Source organism: Gossypium hirsutum, chromosome A07 (assembly GCF_007990345.1).
Source record: "Gossypium hirsutum isolate 1008001.06 chromosome A07, Gossypium_hirsutum_v2.1, whole genome shotgun sequence".
NCBI lineage: Eukaryota > Viridiplantae > Streptophyta > Magnoliopsida > Malvales > Malvaceae > Gossypium > Gossypium hirsutum.
The window spans coordinates 82895563-82911664 of record NC_053430.1 but is presented as its reverse complement, the minus strand read 5'-3'; the positions used below and the strand labels follow the sequence as shown (position 1 = coordinate 82911664).

Genomic DNA, 16102 nt, shown 5'->3' with positions numbered 1-16102 from the left:
TTCATTTCACGTTAACATTTACTTTGTTAGCTTATACATGCCATTGATTTCCAAAATAAAGTTTCTTTATATACTGAAATCCTGAGGTTGACAGTGTGATGTGTCTCCGACCAAATCCGACCTCCGAGCTCTTAACACTACAAAACAGGGAAAAAGGAAACGGGATAAGCACTTTGTGCTTAGTAAGCTCATGTAACAAGAATTATACTTACCTAATATTTTCAATACAATATAATAAACATTCATATATCCATTCAATGCATTATTACCCTAACATGCACAAACTCAACATTTAAGTTAGTACAATAATTTCCATGTACCAATAATATATACTATGATTTCCATTTCCTTGTTATTTTTCCATATTTATCCCGTTGAATTTCTTAGAATTTTCGATGGATTTTCAGAGGTACACTTTTAGTGTACAATTCCGGGTCCGTCAATTCATATTCATGTGCGCACATTTCCATTTCAGAGAGCACACTCCACGAACCTCAACCTTGCAGCGGGATTACCAGTCCAGGCTAAATCCCCTGCAATATAAACTCATAGAGTATTGTTGGGATTACCAGTCCAGGCTAAATCCCCTGCAACGACAATTACTCTAATGAGCTTGGATCTGAATTACCAGTCCAGGCTAAATTCAGACCCTAATTCGGATTACCCATCCGGGCTAAATCCATTTTACACATATTCTTCGGGAGGGCTATATCAGGATAGGATCACCCGTCCGGGCTAGATCCTTTTTACCGTCAATTCCTTTTCAGAGATCCATCGAATTTTCCTTTCATTCAAACGGGATTTCTTCCCATTTTATCAAATATATCAATGTTTCATAAATTTTCATACAATGAACATTCAAATCATATTCATATCAAAAACATGCATTTCAAGCATTTAAGAATATAATTCAAGTTACATGAACTTACCTTGATACTTGTTTGTAAACAGTAAAAATCTATTAATCCCGAACTTTTTCCTTTCCTCGATCTAGCTTCGTATTTGAATCTTCTGGATCTAAATAAATAAATTTAATTATCAATTTAATACATTTCATGTTCATATGCAACATTCTTTATAATTCAACTATTATTTATAGTTCATTCAAAGCTGTCTACTTGAGTCATAGTCACTAAATTATTTATAACTTGAGCTACGAAACTCAAAATTAAGATCCGTTAATTTTCCATGAAACTAGACTCATATATATTTTTACCATAAAATTTTCAGAATTTTTGGTTTAGCCAATCAGTACAGTTTATTCTTCAAAGTCACCCCTGTTCTGTTGTCTAACAGTTCTGACCCTTCTTCACTAAAAATAAATTATCTCTTTATACAGAATTCAAATAATGTTCTTGTTTGTTTTTATTAAAAATAGACTCATTCAGAATTCTAGACATATAAATTTAAGTCCCTAATTATTTTTATTTAATTTTTTATAATTTTTCAAAGTCAGAACAGGGGAACCCGAATTCATTCTGACCTTGTCTCACAAAATTCATTATATCTCAAAATTTACAAATCCATTTCTTACAATATTTCTTCTATGAGAAACTAGACTCAATAATCTTTAATTCCATATTTTGTTCATCTTCTAATTCGATTCCTACAATTTTTTGTGATTTTTCAAAGTTAGTCTACTGCTGCTGTCCAAACTGTTTTAGTGCAAGCTGTTTATTACCATTTTTCCCCTAAGCTTTTAATAAATGATAATTTCGTCCCTACTCAATTAGCCTCTCAATTGAGCTGATTTTTCTCAATTAACATTTTATTCTATCACCTTAAACTAGTTTACAACCCTCAATTGAGCTGATTTTTCTCAATTAACATTTTATTGTATCACCTTAAACTAGTTTACAACCTTTAGGAATCAGAATTTCAGCAATAGACTTTAATTCCAAACATTTTCACAATTAGGTCCCAAAAATCAATTTCCATTGAAATTGCCTAATAAAATCATCTCATAAACAAATTAAAGCTTTAATTTCATTCTATTTCATCATAAACTTACAGCACTCAACCATGGTGACTTTAAATTTCATCCATGAAATCAAAAACTAATGAATTTAATAGTAGGATCTAGTTGTAAAAGTCTTAGAAACACAAAAATTACAAGAAAAAGGCAAGGATTAACTCACTTGGTGCAAAAATTATGAAATACCAGCTTAGAGAACCCTCCTCTGGCATTTTTAGCTGCTGGAATTGAAGAGAAATGAAGAGAAATCTAGATATTTCCTATTTAGTCCTAGTTTTATTTAGTTAATTTTTGCAATATTCCAATTTTACCCTTAATTTATCAATTCTTCTGCTGATTTCATACCCTTGCCGTCCAGCCCAAATAACTTTTGGGTCTAATTGCCTTTTATATCCTTTCTCATTAGACTAATAAGCTATTTAATCACTCTAGCAACTTTTACACTTATTACAATTCAGTCCTTTTCATTTAATTGACTACCCAAACATTAAAATTTCCTAACGAAATTTTAATACCACATTAATAACATTTCATAAATATTTATAAAATTATTTTTGACTCGGTTTTACGAGATAGAGGTCCCGATACCTTATTTTACCCAATTTCTTCAATAATTTCTTCTTCTAACTAATCACTAAATCGATAAAATTTTCCTATCAATATTTTCATACGATTTTCCTATCATATCAATTTTCAAGCAAAAATATTGAAATAAATTTCTCTTTAAATCGGATTTGTGGTTACAAAACCACTGTTCCGATAACATTGAATTTACGCCATTACACGTGAGGCCTCGGTTAAATGATGGGCCAAATTCCTCTGGGCCAAATGTTAACTGTGTTAATCTTGATAGACCCTTACAAAATAATACCCCTTCTGTTCCTTGACGCACAAAACCAAGGGCCCGGGTGTTTGATGTTGACTCTTCTTCATATGACTCCTCTCAGTTCATTGGGATTCTTCGGCTTCCTGAATTGCATGCTTCGGCTTACTCTGATGGCACGACCTATGGTTCCAATTCTAATGGGAATGATTCGTATGTTCCGTTGCCGGTGGGGAGCACATCTTGGTGTCCTGACTCCGGGGCTACTCATCATGTGTGCCAGAATGCCTCGGGATTAAATGCCTCCACTCCTTATTCAGATAATTCCTCTCTTCTAATGGGGAATGGAGCCCCTACTCGAATATCCTCTGTTGGCCATGTCGTTCTGCCCGTGTCGAATAAATTGTTGCATCTGTTTAATGTTCTCTGTGTGCCAAGTATTCGCAAGAATCTTATGTCCGTTTCTCAATTTGCATCTGATAATAATGTGTTCTTTGAATTTCACTCCTCACATTGTGTTATTAAGGATGCCCAGACACAGGCGGTCTTGCTGCAAGGCCAAGTTCGTGATGGCCTCTATCAGTTCACTGTTGGTCAATCTTTTTCGTCTGTTCAAACTCTGTCTATTCATAATACTGAGGTTTTGCCTTGTTCTGAAAATAACACTATTTTTGCACTGTGGCATAAACGACTTGGACATCCGGCTGCTACTGTTGTTACTACTGTTCTTAATAAATGTAAAATTGTTTCTACTAAGAAATGTTTAGACAATGTTTGCGTAGCTTGTCAAAAAGGGAAAGCACATAAATTGCCTTTTGTATCTTCTACTACTGAATATTTGGATTCTTTTGAATTGGTTGTCTCTAATTTGTGGGGACCAGCCTCGGTTCCATGTGAAGGTAATCGGTACTATGTCTCCTTTATTGATATGAGCAGTCGTTTTACTTGGGTTTATCTTATTAAGTGTAAGTCTCAGGCGCTTGAGTGCTTTCTTCAGTTCCAGAAAATGGTTCTTACTCAATTTGGCAAACACATTAAAAAATTTCAAAGCGACTAGGGAGGTGAGTTTCGGGCCTTTGCATCTGTTTTAGCAAGTCAAGGGATTCTGCATCGTTTATCTTGTCCACATACTTCCGAGCAAAACGGCGTTGCTGAACGAAAGCACAGACACATTGTGGAGACTGGACTTACTCTCTTAGCTCAAGCCAATATTCCTATGACTTATTGGGGTTATGCCTTCTGTTGTGCTGTTCATCTTGTCAATCGTCTGCCTACACCTGTCCTACAGGGTCGCTCTTCGTATCAGGCTTTGTATAATCATGAACCTACGTATGATTATCTTCGTGTATTTGGCTGCTGCTGTTTTTCATTCTTGAGGCCGTTTCTACAACACAAGCTGGAGTTTCGTTCACAACCATGTACATTCTTGGGTTATATCTCTCAACATAAGGGGTATTATTGTCTCACACCGGATGGTAAAGTGGTTGTTTCCCGTCATGTGGTCTTTGATGAACAACGTTTCCTTTTCTCGTCACCTGCAGTTAGCACTACCAATACTGACCCTAATCTCGGTGGTTCTGTTTCTACTTATGTTCCTGTTGTTCGATCCTCTACTACTCAGACACCTGTTCAGCCACCTGTTCGACAGCTCTTCACTCCCGAACAATCCATTTCTGTTGACTCCATTGCTGTCTGTAGTGCTTCACAGTCCGTTTCTGTTGCTGAGTCACCTGAGGTTTCTGTCCCTCCTTCTGTTAATACTCATCGCATGGTCACTCGTTCTAAGGCAGGAATTTTTAAACCTAAAGTTCTCCATGTGAAAGCTGATAATTTTGAACCTCGCACTGTGGAAGATGCTCTTGCACATCCAGATTGGAAGTTAGCTGTTCAAGCTGAGTTTGATGCTCTTTCAGCCAACTCTACCTGGACTTTGGTACCCTTACCCCCTGGGCGGAAGGTTATTGGATGTAAGTGGTTGCTTAAGGTTAAGAGAAATCCTGACGGGACGGTTGATCATCGAAAGGCCCGTCTGGTTGCTAAAGGTTGTTCCCAGACCCCCGGCTGTGATTTTAAGGAGACGTTTAGTCCTGTGGTCAAACCTGATACTATCAGAGTCATATTATCCATAGTTGTGCCTAAAGGGTGGAGACTTCGTCAAGTTGATGTGAACAATGCCTTTTTAAATGGGGACCTCACAGACGAGGTGTTTATGCAGCAACCTCCGGGATATGAGCAGTCTGGTCCTAATGGAAAACGCTTGGTATGTCGTTTGACCAAAACTTTGTATGGCTTACGTCAAGCTCCACGTGCTTGGTTCGACAAACTTAAAGGTTTTCTTCTTTTTGCGGGGTTCACTCTGTCTAAATCTGACGCATCATTATTTGTGCATGTTATGCCTACCTCCACTTTGTATGTTTTGGTTTATGTGGATGATATTATTATTACTGGTGATCTACCAGATAGCATTGATGTTTTTGTTCAACAGTTACATCGCGAGTTTTCTCTCAAAGATATAGGTGATCTCCATTACTTTCTAGGCATTGAGGTTACGCGAACGCCTGCTGGTAGTCTCCACTTATGTCAACGGAAATACATTCGTGACATTCTTGAGCGCAGTGGACTGGAAAATGCAAAGAGTGTGAACACACCTATGATTAGCTCATCTGTTCTTTCCAAAGATGATGGTGAACGTCTCAGTGACCCCACCGAGTATAGAAGTCTAGCTGGAGCTTTACAATATATAGTTTTAACTCGACCTGATATTGCATATGCTGTGAATAGGGTGTGTCAGTTCATACATGCTCCAACTTCTGAACATCTGGTAGCATTAAAGCGAATTTTACGGTATCTATGTGGTACACGGTCCAAACAGTTTCGAAATTTATTCATTCTTAGCCACAACGAAAACTTCATGGTTTTTATGATCCACCTCTTGTACCGTTAAAATATCGTTCTACACGAACGCCCGTACCGTCTACAAGAAAAGCAAGTGCTAGGAAGAGACTCATATTCCATGCATTGAAGTCGGCCATTGATTTTGATTTTTGAGACCAAAGGCTTATTAATATCAAGAAGGACCACCAACCGAACAAATCGACCCCTTTGTGCATTCCCGGTATTATCATCTAGTTTAATAACATGTACAATCATTTCCCCAATACTCGTTAAGTCCACTCTTCCGATAAAAAAATCCGGGAAACCTGAGAGACAAATCCAGACCACCACATTCATTAGATACGGTTGACTAGTAGAGAAAGACTTCGACCAGGGATGAACCATTCTGTGAGAGCTCGAACAAAATCAACTTCCACCTGAAATTTCACCATAAAATAATCATTTTCCAAATCCATAATTTTCACCGGAGTTGATGGCTTCCAAAGGTGATAAATTTTGAGCCTAAAAGCCTATTTTCCTTCCCAAAAGTTTAACCACTACTATTCGAGACATACTCTGGTAAAGAATTTGATGAACCCTTTCAGAGAATCGAATTGAAGGAAGCCCATCCTCTATCCTAGTAGACACATCCCCTTCAATCAACTGTGAGTCATCTTTATCTTGATCTTGCAAAGACAATTTGGGATCCCTCGACGCCCCAAGTAACATTTCTTTGAAAGACAATCTCGAATTGAAATGTTTGTCCCCTCCTTTGAGACAACATTCCTCCTCCACAACCATAAGATGATCGTCATCCTCGAGACCATTATTACACATACGGACTTTCTTTTGGAGACAACAATTAATTAATTAATTAATTTTTTTAAATTTTAAAAAAATTCAAAATATTATAAAAATTATTTTTAAATTTATAAAAATATATTTTTAAATTTTTAAAAATTAATTAATTATTAACTTAACATATACGTGAATACCACCACTTAAATAAAGTTAATATATATATTATTTTTTTCATTCACAGGCTATCTCCAATTGCTTTTACAAGCGCAAAAGCACTTTTGTAGAACAAAAAAAACGCAATGAAAAACAAATTGTGTTTGCAAAAATAGCAGTATAGAAATACTTATTCACCCCAACAGAGCTTTTGGATTTTGGTTAATAAAATTATCAATAACACTTTTTATCTTTTTATCTTCCCTAATGCTAATAATTTATTTCTCACTATACAAAATCATTAAACTTAACAAGTTATTTTATATTTTATTTTGAGTTTTTAATAAGTGATTTATATTAATTATTTCAATGATGTTTAAATTTTTCAAATATCATTTAAATTAATTTATGTCTCTTTTTTTTTAAGATAATGTGTAAAATAAATATTTTAACTTTCTACCATAATTTTTTATCGCAATAGAGAAGACAATAACAAACTACACTTTTTTTTTACAACACTTTTTTACTATTTTTTTCAAATGCAGTTTTTCTACCACAACAGCCATAGAGAATTAGCCCTTGATCTTCCATACCCAGTTGTATTAGAATTGGATGTTGAGAACGACTTCCATTAAGGATTAATTTATCATTGAAGTTTGAAAGTGGTGTGAAAAAATATTTTAAAAAAAAATTTATTTTAGACATGGTGTTGTAAAGTAGAAAAAAATGTGTTTAAATATTTAAATTAATTAAACATAAATTATAATAAAATGTTAAAAATAAATTATTCAGTAATTAATATAAGCAATATATGAAATATATATGAACTTAAATTCGTTAATATTATAATATATTAAATATATAAACTTAAATTATAATTAATTATAATTAACTCAAATGTAAATTATCAAATTATCACTATTTTCACGTATTATTATTAGCACTGTCAAGTTATTATTATTTTGGTATTAATAAATATTACGAATATATAACTCTTTGTTAATATTGTTATACATGAAATATAAATTTTATATACTTTAAAAAAAATTAACATTACTTATTTGTAGAGTTTAATTTGAAAATATAAATCATATGTGAAGGGCAAATTCTTTTGGGTTGGAAAAGCCAAGCAACATGTTCACTATTGATTTTGGCTTAAAAAGTTGAAAAGCACTTTTAAAATTCAATGGTAAACGAAGCTTAAGAGCGATCTGAAGTAGAAATAAGACAAAGTTGAGGTAGAACATATCAATGTCATACAACTTCTGGAAACAAAGGAAGTGTTGCTGGTTTTGTGTATCATTTTTAGGATTCTCTTAATAGTCAGTACTGCTTAATTAGTTTACCAGCAGAAATTGCTGCAAATGAATTTTTTAGGCTAGGCTACTAATTGCCCTCTGTTGTGGTAAGTGTTAAAGAATCATACCTTTGTATTCATGTTTGAATGTGTACAACGAGACTTCTTTCAGAAAATTGATAAATTGAAGTCCCAGGCTATCATAGAAAACCAACCAGTAAATAGCTTTGTACTGTAATTCACAGTTGCCTTTTGCCTGGGATCAAACCCATGAATCAAGTATAGTTTTCAAATAGAAATTACATTTTGCAAAATTGATTATGGTGGCACAACCATGAATTCTAACCTCTATGCAACCATGGCAAGTTTTCGAGATGAGGAAGTAATATAAGATTAATGCCAACCTTGGTCTATGATTCAGCGGGAGCATCCTCGAGCTTTTCAATCTTTTGTCGTTTGGCATCAAGCTCGCTATCTTGATGGCTGAGACCCATTTACTTTCTCTTCACCCAAAAGAGAGATGTGCTTGCTGGTGATTTGGCGACCTGCCCTAAGCTTTGGCCCCCAGTGCCTTTCAGGATTTGGAAGGAATCTAGCAACCTTCTTAGCTTGTGCCTTGCTAAGGGATGCAACGGCTCGAGCAAAATTTGCCTACCAAAAAGAAAAGGATTGCGGGTGTAAAAAAGAATTTTTCCTACCTTAAATTTTAACTTGTATATGACCATGTTTATGTCCAAGAAAGCATCTGTTCATATGAAGAACATGAAATCAGCAAGCATCTAAAGAAAGCAGCATGAGAAACATACTTGAAGAACAGGTTCTTTGGCAAGTATCACACTTCCCGGCTGATCAGCTGGTTGAGCTTTCACTGGATGATTTTTAACCTATTGAGGAAACAATAAATTATGGATGACTTCATTACCGTTCCATTACATGTCTCTTGACCAAACTATGGATGTTGAGGAGTTTGAAAGACCAAATAACTTAGTCTAAAGGCACAAAATGAAGGAAATACAGAAGCAAATTAAAAGAAGCCCCTTACCCAGCAGCGCATTATGTCCCAAATGACATCCATGGGAGCATCAGATTTGAGTCCCAATGGATTCACATGAGTTCCAGAAATTCGGTATCCTGCGTTGCTTACAGCAGAGCGGAAAATAACTGCAGATGGAGAAGTGCATTTTAGTGTAGCACAAAGGTTGTGCAGACTCAAAAAGAGAGGCACATCAGGCAATTCCTGCAAAGTAATTTCAAAGTGGGTAACAATCATAAAAGAATCTCTAAAAAGAGTTGAACTCTATTCTTTTAATCAGTTTAGTCCATATAAATTCCATGAATTTTCAACATTTGATGGTTACAAACAATTTAATAACCATCCTATATCTAATGGCATGTGTATCTGAAAGCTTGTAGCTTACACTTTCATGTTCGAAAAATTTATGCGAAAATGCAGTCATATCAAGCCTTGATTCTACAATTTAGTATCACCACAGAAAATGGGATGGCTCACAGTTACTGAAATAACAGCTGAAGGGAACTACATTCTAAGGGTTGAGAATGGAAAACCCAAAGGAAGGGTTAAGGGAAAAAAATGCATACCTCTGAAATTGTAGTCAATACAGCAGAGATGCGATCATAGGCGGGATAACGATCCTTCATTGATTTTACATCTGATAGTATGTTCATTACCCACTCTTGATCATGGATTGGAGCAGACCATATAGGGCCCCCCATGTTAAATTTCTTCTGACAATGACTACACTCTTGAGGGACTACAGGTGCAAAGCCCGGGAGATATCTCACACTGGTATTCTGAACATATAAAAGTGGATGCAAGATCAAAATATTGTGCAATTCAAGATTATGCTACATTCAGCATACTAGTCTTTGATGTAACATAGCACACATGTCACTCACAAAAATACATGATAAACACTTTGATCAATTTTCAAAGCATCATTCTGCTCATTGTACAACATAAACCTTTGAAACATTTCCTTACATTGTATCTAAAAATTTAAATCATACTCTCTCGGAATAGAAGTAAGAATTAGCCTCCATTAATTAAGGAATTGACACCAAATTTCTTTATGCAAAATAAGTTTCCTTTACTGCCCCATCATTATCATGCAAAAAGTTGCATCATTTGTCAAAGCTCCATCAAGAAGAAAAAAAAAAAGCAAGAGAGAAAAGGATAAATGAGCATATGACAACATTTATAAAGAAAATTTGATGCAAATACATCAGATCACCAGCAGCAGATATGATAATGATATAAATGGTTATATATGATAGCAACAAACACAGGCATACGCAGAACTCTGAGCAGTATGCTGTCAGGCCTCAGAAGAAAAGTTCTAAAATCATCCGAACTCAATAAAACCTACTAGCTGCATGAACATGTCACTGATAGCAACACTAAGCAATTGAATGAGCAAAAATGGAGTAATCCATGAGCATCTTACTAACAAACAAGAGGCAACATTAGCACAATAAATCAGGAAGCAAACCTTAGAAACGGTTCTCCCAATAGGCTGAAGATGAAAAGCATCACAACCAGTGCACTGATAGACATATGATAGCTTAAGGGGAGTATTCTTCATCGCACTTGCCGAACTGCACCGAATTAATTGCCCTTCCATCATTCATTATGTGAGAATAACTTCTACTTTAATGAACTAAATTAAAACAAGAAGCAACCTACGTGTATATGCGAACAAAAACACGGACATAAAAGTCCATCTGGACAGATAGCACAGGAACAATATAACGTTTGTAGCGGTTTGCATGACTCTGTATTCAAGAAAGAAGTACCAATTATGTCAAATAAGAAGATTTTTAAGAGAACGCATTACAGTTATATTTTGTCCTTAATCAATTAAAAGTTTTGCAAGTAAAAGAATTTAAGGAGCCCTAGATGCCTTTGTTCTTTTTGCATCAGAACAAGATCTATATAATAAATAATGTGTTTTGAGTGCTTAAAGAACATGCTTTCTGAAGGACATGAAATTACCTCAATGCAGGCTAGGAGTATCCTCAAAGCCATTTCGTGGCAATATTTCCCTCTCAATGGGTATGATCCGTATCTGTTCCCATGACCAATTATTAGATGAGCTTAACTTTTCAAAGACATAGTCAAAAGAAGGTAAAAGTAGTCAAATCTTACTTGGAATAACAAACCTCCCCATTACCCCCACATAAAACTGCCATATCAGTTGCAGTGCACATCAGCATGCCCCCATCAACAACAGATTGAACTGCAGAGTCCAAGAACACAGAAGGGGAACTATAGGGGTCAAGATCAACCTGAAACACAAAATTCAGCAATAAAGAATATAAGCACAGCTCCATTTTGAATAGTGCCACCCAGAAATAATAAAAGTTGCCCATCAATTATGAAATGTGGATGACAAGTAACATAAACAACCTACATACAGCCAATTGATTAATAAACTTTCTTTTACTATGTACAAAGTGGTTTGACGTAAAATGAATTCCTAATGAGAATGATTTACACTCAAGAATTTTCTGCAAAGTTTGATTTAAAGCTTTTAACTGCCATATCATATCAAATTCTTTAGCAGCAGTTGAGAACACACACATATCAAAATTTCCACATAAAATAGTTAATTTGAAAGATAAAGTAGCAGATGCCATGCCATACCACATCAAATTCTTTTGGGTTAGTAAGCATGTACACACGAGCATCAGCAAGATGTGATTCCACTTTTGAACAAGCTACAGAACCATTGAACATTATATTTCTCTGACAAGCTTCAACAGCCCCTGCAAGTAGACACACAGTATTGGCATGGATATGAATAGGAACCATAAAGGAAGCAACTACAGGTCCTCCCTTGATCCAAATGATCCTTCAAACAAATATACATATAACATCATGAATATCAGTACATCTATACCACCTTTATCATTGTCTAAGGCAACAACTTGACCAATCCCTTCTACTTCCCGAGCATATCTCAGAGCCCTTAACCCAGAAGCTGACAACGCCTATAAAATCACCTTGAAAGCAACTCAGAAAATGACATGACTAGCATTGGGTGGAAAAACATAGAAATTTATATCGAAAAAAAAAAAAGGAGGATTTTAGAATGACCTCTAGAACTCTAGGTGGTTTAAGCTCCCCTCGAACTTTGCCCTCTGTCTTAACTGGCTCTTCTGATGTAGTACATGTGCCGTCCTGAGATTTTTCTGCAGGTCCTTCACATTCTTCATTTGATTTTTCAGAATTCATATCAGAGTCATTAAGTGTATCATCTACCTCAGATACAGAAACATTATTCTCAGGCAGCTTTACACCTGATTTATTCCTTTTAGACAACAATGCCTCGTGCTCCAGCTTCCATCTCGATATGAATGTCCTTAGGACAGCAATAGACATGTCTCTGTTGTTAACCTAATTATTGTTATCATAGTACATAATTAGGATCCCTTACTACTGAACTCGAACCAAGCAAACAACACTAAAACTATACTGCAGAGGAAACAATATCCTGCTCAAAGCATCCAGCAATAGAGCATACAGGTTTCAGTGAAAGCAGTAAAAAGAGAGAATTTTTACTTCTTCTCATTTCTTTCCCACCATTTCTGAGCAGCCAGTCACTGCGACATTGTTAAAGACATATCTTAACCTCCCATACCCACCAAAAAAAAAAAGCAGTCTTTCCGTCCATAAATCATTATAAAATTTATAGAACTTCTCAATCAAATCAAAAATTTCCAATTAACCAAAACTTAACCACGAAAACCATGAATTCAATCAAATTTAAATTGCCCGTCAGTTCAAACAAAAGCTACCCATCAACTAAAACTAAAAACCCATCAAATTTCTAACAATGAGTTGAATTTAAAAAAATTTGGTACCTGGGTTTTGTTGTAAAAAACTTCATTTTTAGCATGCATAAGAATCTCAGCTTCTCCTTCCTTGATAATGGTGTAGTCATTGAGATCCATTGACATTGTTTCTCCTTTTACATGCAACAACAATATCTGGGTCCCCTTCACTTCCCTTACTGTTTTTGCCTTCCTTTAAGTAGTTTTGTTCTCTGGGTTTGGTAACTTCTTTTGGTGTTGGAAGTTTGAAACTTCAAATCGGTTTTTGATGGTTAACAGTTCGTGAAGGCGGCAACTTCGTGAAAAAAAAGGACCCCTCCTTTTACGTGTGCTTTGAGTAAGCGGAAACCCTATTTTATTTTGAATTACAATTCCTTTTTGGTAAAAAGACCTCTCTGGTCACGCTCAATTTCATTATTAAGCAAATTGGTCCCTCTTAAAAGAATTAGACCCCTGTCAATTTCGAAAATGAGCAAATAAGGACAATTAATCACAAAATTAATATTTTTCATCAATTTTACATAATTTTATTGATAGAATAACAAATTTGGCCTTCAAATTTTATACATTTTGTCAATTTGATCTTAATTTAACAAATTTAGCCTCCAACATTTACACTTCTATCAACTTGGTCCTAATTTAACAAATTGAAATTGAAAAATTTAAACATTTTGTCAAAATTTACACAAAATATGTAAACATTGAAGACCAAATCTGTCTTTATGCCAATCAAAATTAAGTACAATTGATAAAAAAATATTAACGTCGTAATTAATTGTCCTTATTTTTTCACTTTCAAAATTAATAAAGATTAAATTGTACTAATTTTTTTAAATATGATTAATTTACTCAATTTCAAATTTGATAAGGATAGGAAATGTGTTTTTATAATTTTTAAATTAAGAAAAACTAAAGAGCTAAACAAATGTGAGTGAGATAAAACGGAACAATGAAAAACAAATATGATGGGAAGTTACGTATAAAAAAAAATTAGAAAAATATAAGTTATTTATGAATATCTCTACAATTATTTAAGCTATGATATAAGCTCTGAACTGATATTACAATTTTTTTAAAAATTAATAAAAAATTATACATGAATGAATTTAAACTCGTACTCTTTATGTCAGTAAAATATTAACTTTATCACAGAATAAAAACTTTATTTTAATATAATATTTACATTATTGTATTATTCATATTTTATTGTCTCAATCAATTATATGTCTATATTTTTATTTTTTTTCATTATTTAAGCCTTTAACTAAGTTAGTATCACGAGTCAATTAGGTACCAACTCAATTAAAAAATTACGAAAATATCTTTTTCATAATTTGTATCTTTACTATTATTTAAACCCCTAATTGAGTTGATATCGTAAGTCAACCGAATACCAACTTAGTTAGATAAATTATAAAAATATCCTTCCGAAATTAAAATAAATTATAATATCAGGAGGTATTTTAGTCTTTTTATTTAAAAACAATAAAAAAATTGCATGTGTTGGATTTGAACACCATGCTTAAATTTATTATGATGTATTTACGTGTTTAAATTTCATTTTACTCACAATTTAATCTATTTGTTTATTTTAATATCATACTTGTCTTAAATATTGACAAACATCCGTGTCCTAAATATTTTAATAAATTTCATTTTACTAATATCTGTGTCCTAAATACATACTTGTGTGATAAAACTTTTTAATAATTAATAAAAATATTTAAAATTTAATATTAAATAGCATTTATACCTTTTATTTATACTTTCAATTTTAGACGTGAAAATAATGTTTTATTATTCATATATATATATAAGTTATTTCTCAAAATATGTTTTTTAGAGATACTTTAGCATCATTAAAATTTTCACGTCTCGATAAAATCAAAGTAACTATTTTGAGATGATTACATCACTTTGAGACTTTTGAATGTCAAATTTTTTGTGAAATATTTAAAACTTTTTTCTTAAACAATTTCATTATAGATTTTAACCATATATGCAATATTTTACATAATACTTAAAATTACTAATAACTTCTCCCCAATTCATAAATAGAATAATATTTTACATAATACTTAAAATTACTAATAACTTCTCCCCAATTCATAAATAGAATAATATTTAAAACTTAAATGATAACAATATAATTTGATTTTCTAAACATAATTTAATCCGAAGCATCACATATACTAATGTTGAGTTCTCTGTTAAAAAAAATTAAAAATTGTAAATGTAATTTGAATAAGTTTTAATAAAAATTAAAATTGATCTCAACATCCATGAGTGCTGAAATTCATTTAAAAACTTTAATAAAAATCTAATTTAAAACCAATAAAAAGAAATAAAACTTAAAAATTTAACTTTTTAAATATTTAGTGAATTTTGAAATTAAAAATATAAAAAATATTGAATTTTAAATTATATTAAAAATTTTTATCTTAAAACTAAATTTTAAATTTTAAAAGGTTTCATTTAAAAATTATCTTTAAATAAAATATAAATATAATTTAAAAGTAAATTTATATTTAACTAATTAACTATTTATTTAATTAACATATGATAATATAGAAATGTAATATTTATTTATTCATTTAAAGTTAAAATTTTTCAACAATAACAATACATCCAACATTTTATGTTTGAAAATCTCATCTAATCTTTAAATATTTAGTAAAAACTCAATTTAAAAATATAAAAAATCTAATAATGTTCTGTTGGATATTTGAATGAAGACAATAGAATTGAAACAGTAGACTTCGAGACGGGGATGACGTTTTCCAAATAGAACTATTTACTTACACACAAAGTTGTTATAAGGTTAAGACAAAGGTCCTCTAGGGATACAACGAAGTTTTGAATTTCCTTTGATTAGCAAAATCAAGGAATTCCCTAATTCTTACTTTAGTTCCTGAAAGTAGGATTGATTGTAATTGTATGATTTGTCAGCACCATAATGCCTTTATTTATATGCACCCAATGAATACAATTTTAAAGAGCCACAACCCTTCATATTTGACATACTTCTTGAGAGAAATATGTCCCATGGAAATGTATCCATTAGATGATAAATCATCACTTTTAATTTGAATAATACTTATGAATAATTAAATTTGTAAGATGATAAATTATCACTTTTAATTTGAATAGTGCTCATGAATAATTAATTTGCAATCTATAATTTCCAACAATCCCTCACTAGATTGCTAATTTCAGAAAATAAGTACACAACGATTATGCATAAAAAAAGGGTTTCCGTAGATTGAACCTTCCTTTAGTGTGAACTCTTAAAGTATCAACAAAGTGAATGGTGGCTAGTTGCTTG

General features: G+C 32.8%; 1 protein-coding gene across 2 annotated transcripts; it reads right to left on the bottom strand.

Moving 5' to 3' along the window:
- Window positions 1-8038: 8038 nt before the first annotated feature.
- Window positions 8039-13114, bottom strand: LOC107910492 (probable tRNA (guanine(26)-N(2))-dimethyltransferase 2). 2 transcript variants are annotated; one of them, XM_041116935.1, is made up of 13 exons: window positions 12808-13105; window positions 12244-12340; window positions 12041-12153; window positions 11847-11934; window positions 11588-11709; window positions 11090-11229; window positions 10937-11009; window positions 10628-10716; window positions 10434-10539; window positions 9523-9735; window positions 8966-9160; window positions 8730-8807; window positions 8039-8574 (listed from the first exon to the last, which is right to left on the bottom strand). In XM_041116935.1, exons 1-13 carry the CDS (start codon window positions 12901-12903, stop codon window positions 8395-8397), a joined length of 1590 nt encoding a protein of 529 aa, XP_040972869.1. In that variant the 5' UTR covers window positions 12904-13105; the 3' UTR covers window positions 8039-8394. The 2 variants fall into 2 exon arrangements, with proteins under 2 accessions (XP_040972869.1, XP_016693866.1); XM_016838377.2 differs by having other exon boundaries at window positions 12041-12340; window positions 12808-13114.
- Window positions 13115-16102: the final 2988 nt, after the last annotated feature.

Bases quoted from the DNA above. Each gene is read 5' to 3' on its own strand.
- LOC107910492 (XM_016838377.2), bottom strand. From the start codon at position 12,903: ATGTCAATGGATCTCAATGACTACACCATTATCAAGGAAGGAGAAGCT. The intron at 11,710-11,846 runs GTGGTATAGATG...GTCTACTTGCAG, and splicing joins TGCCTTAGACAATGATAAAG to GGGCTGTTGAAGCTTGTCAG. The intron at 8,575-8,729 runs GTATGTTTCTCA...TCTTTTTGGTAG, and splicing joins CCAAAGAACCTGTTCTTCAA to GCAAATTTTGCTCGAGCCGT.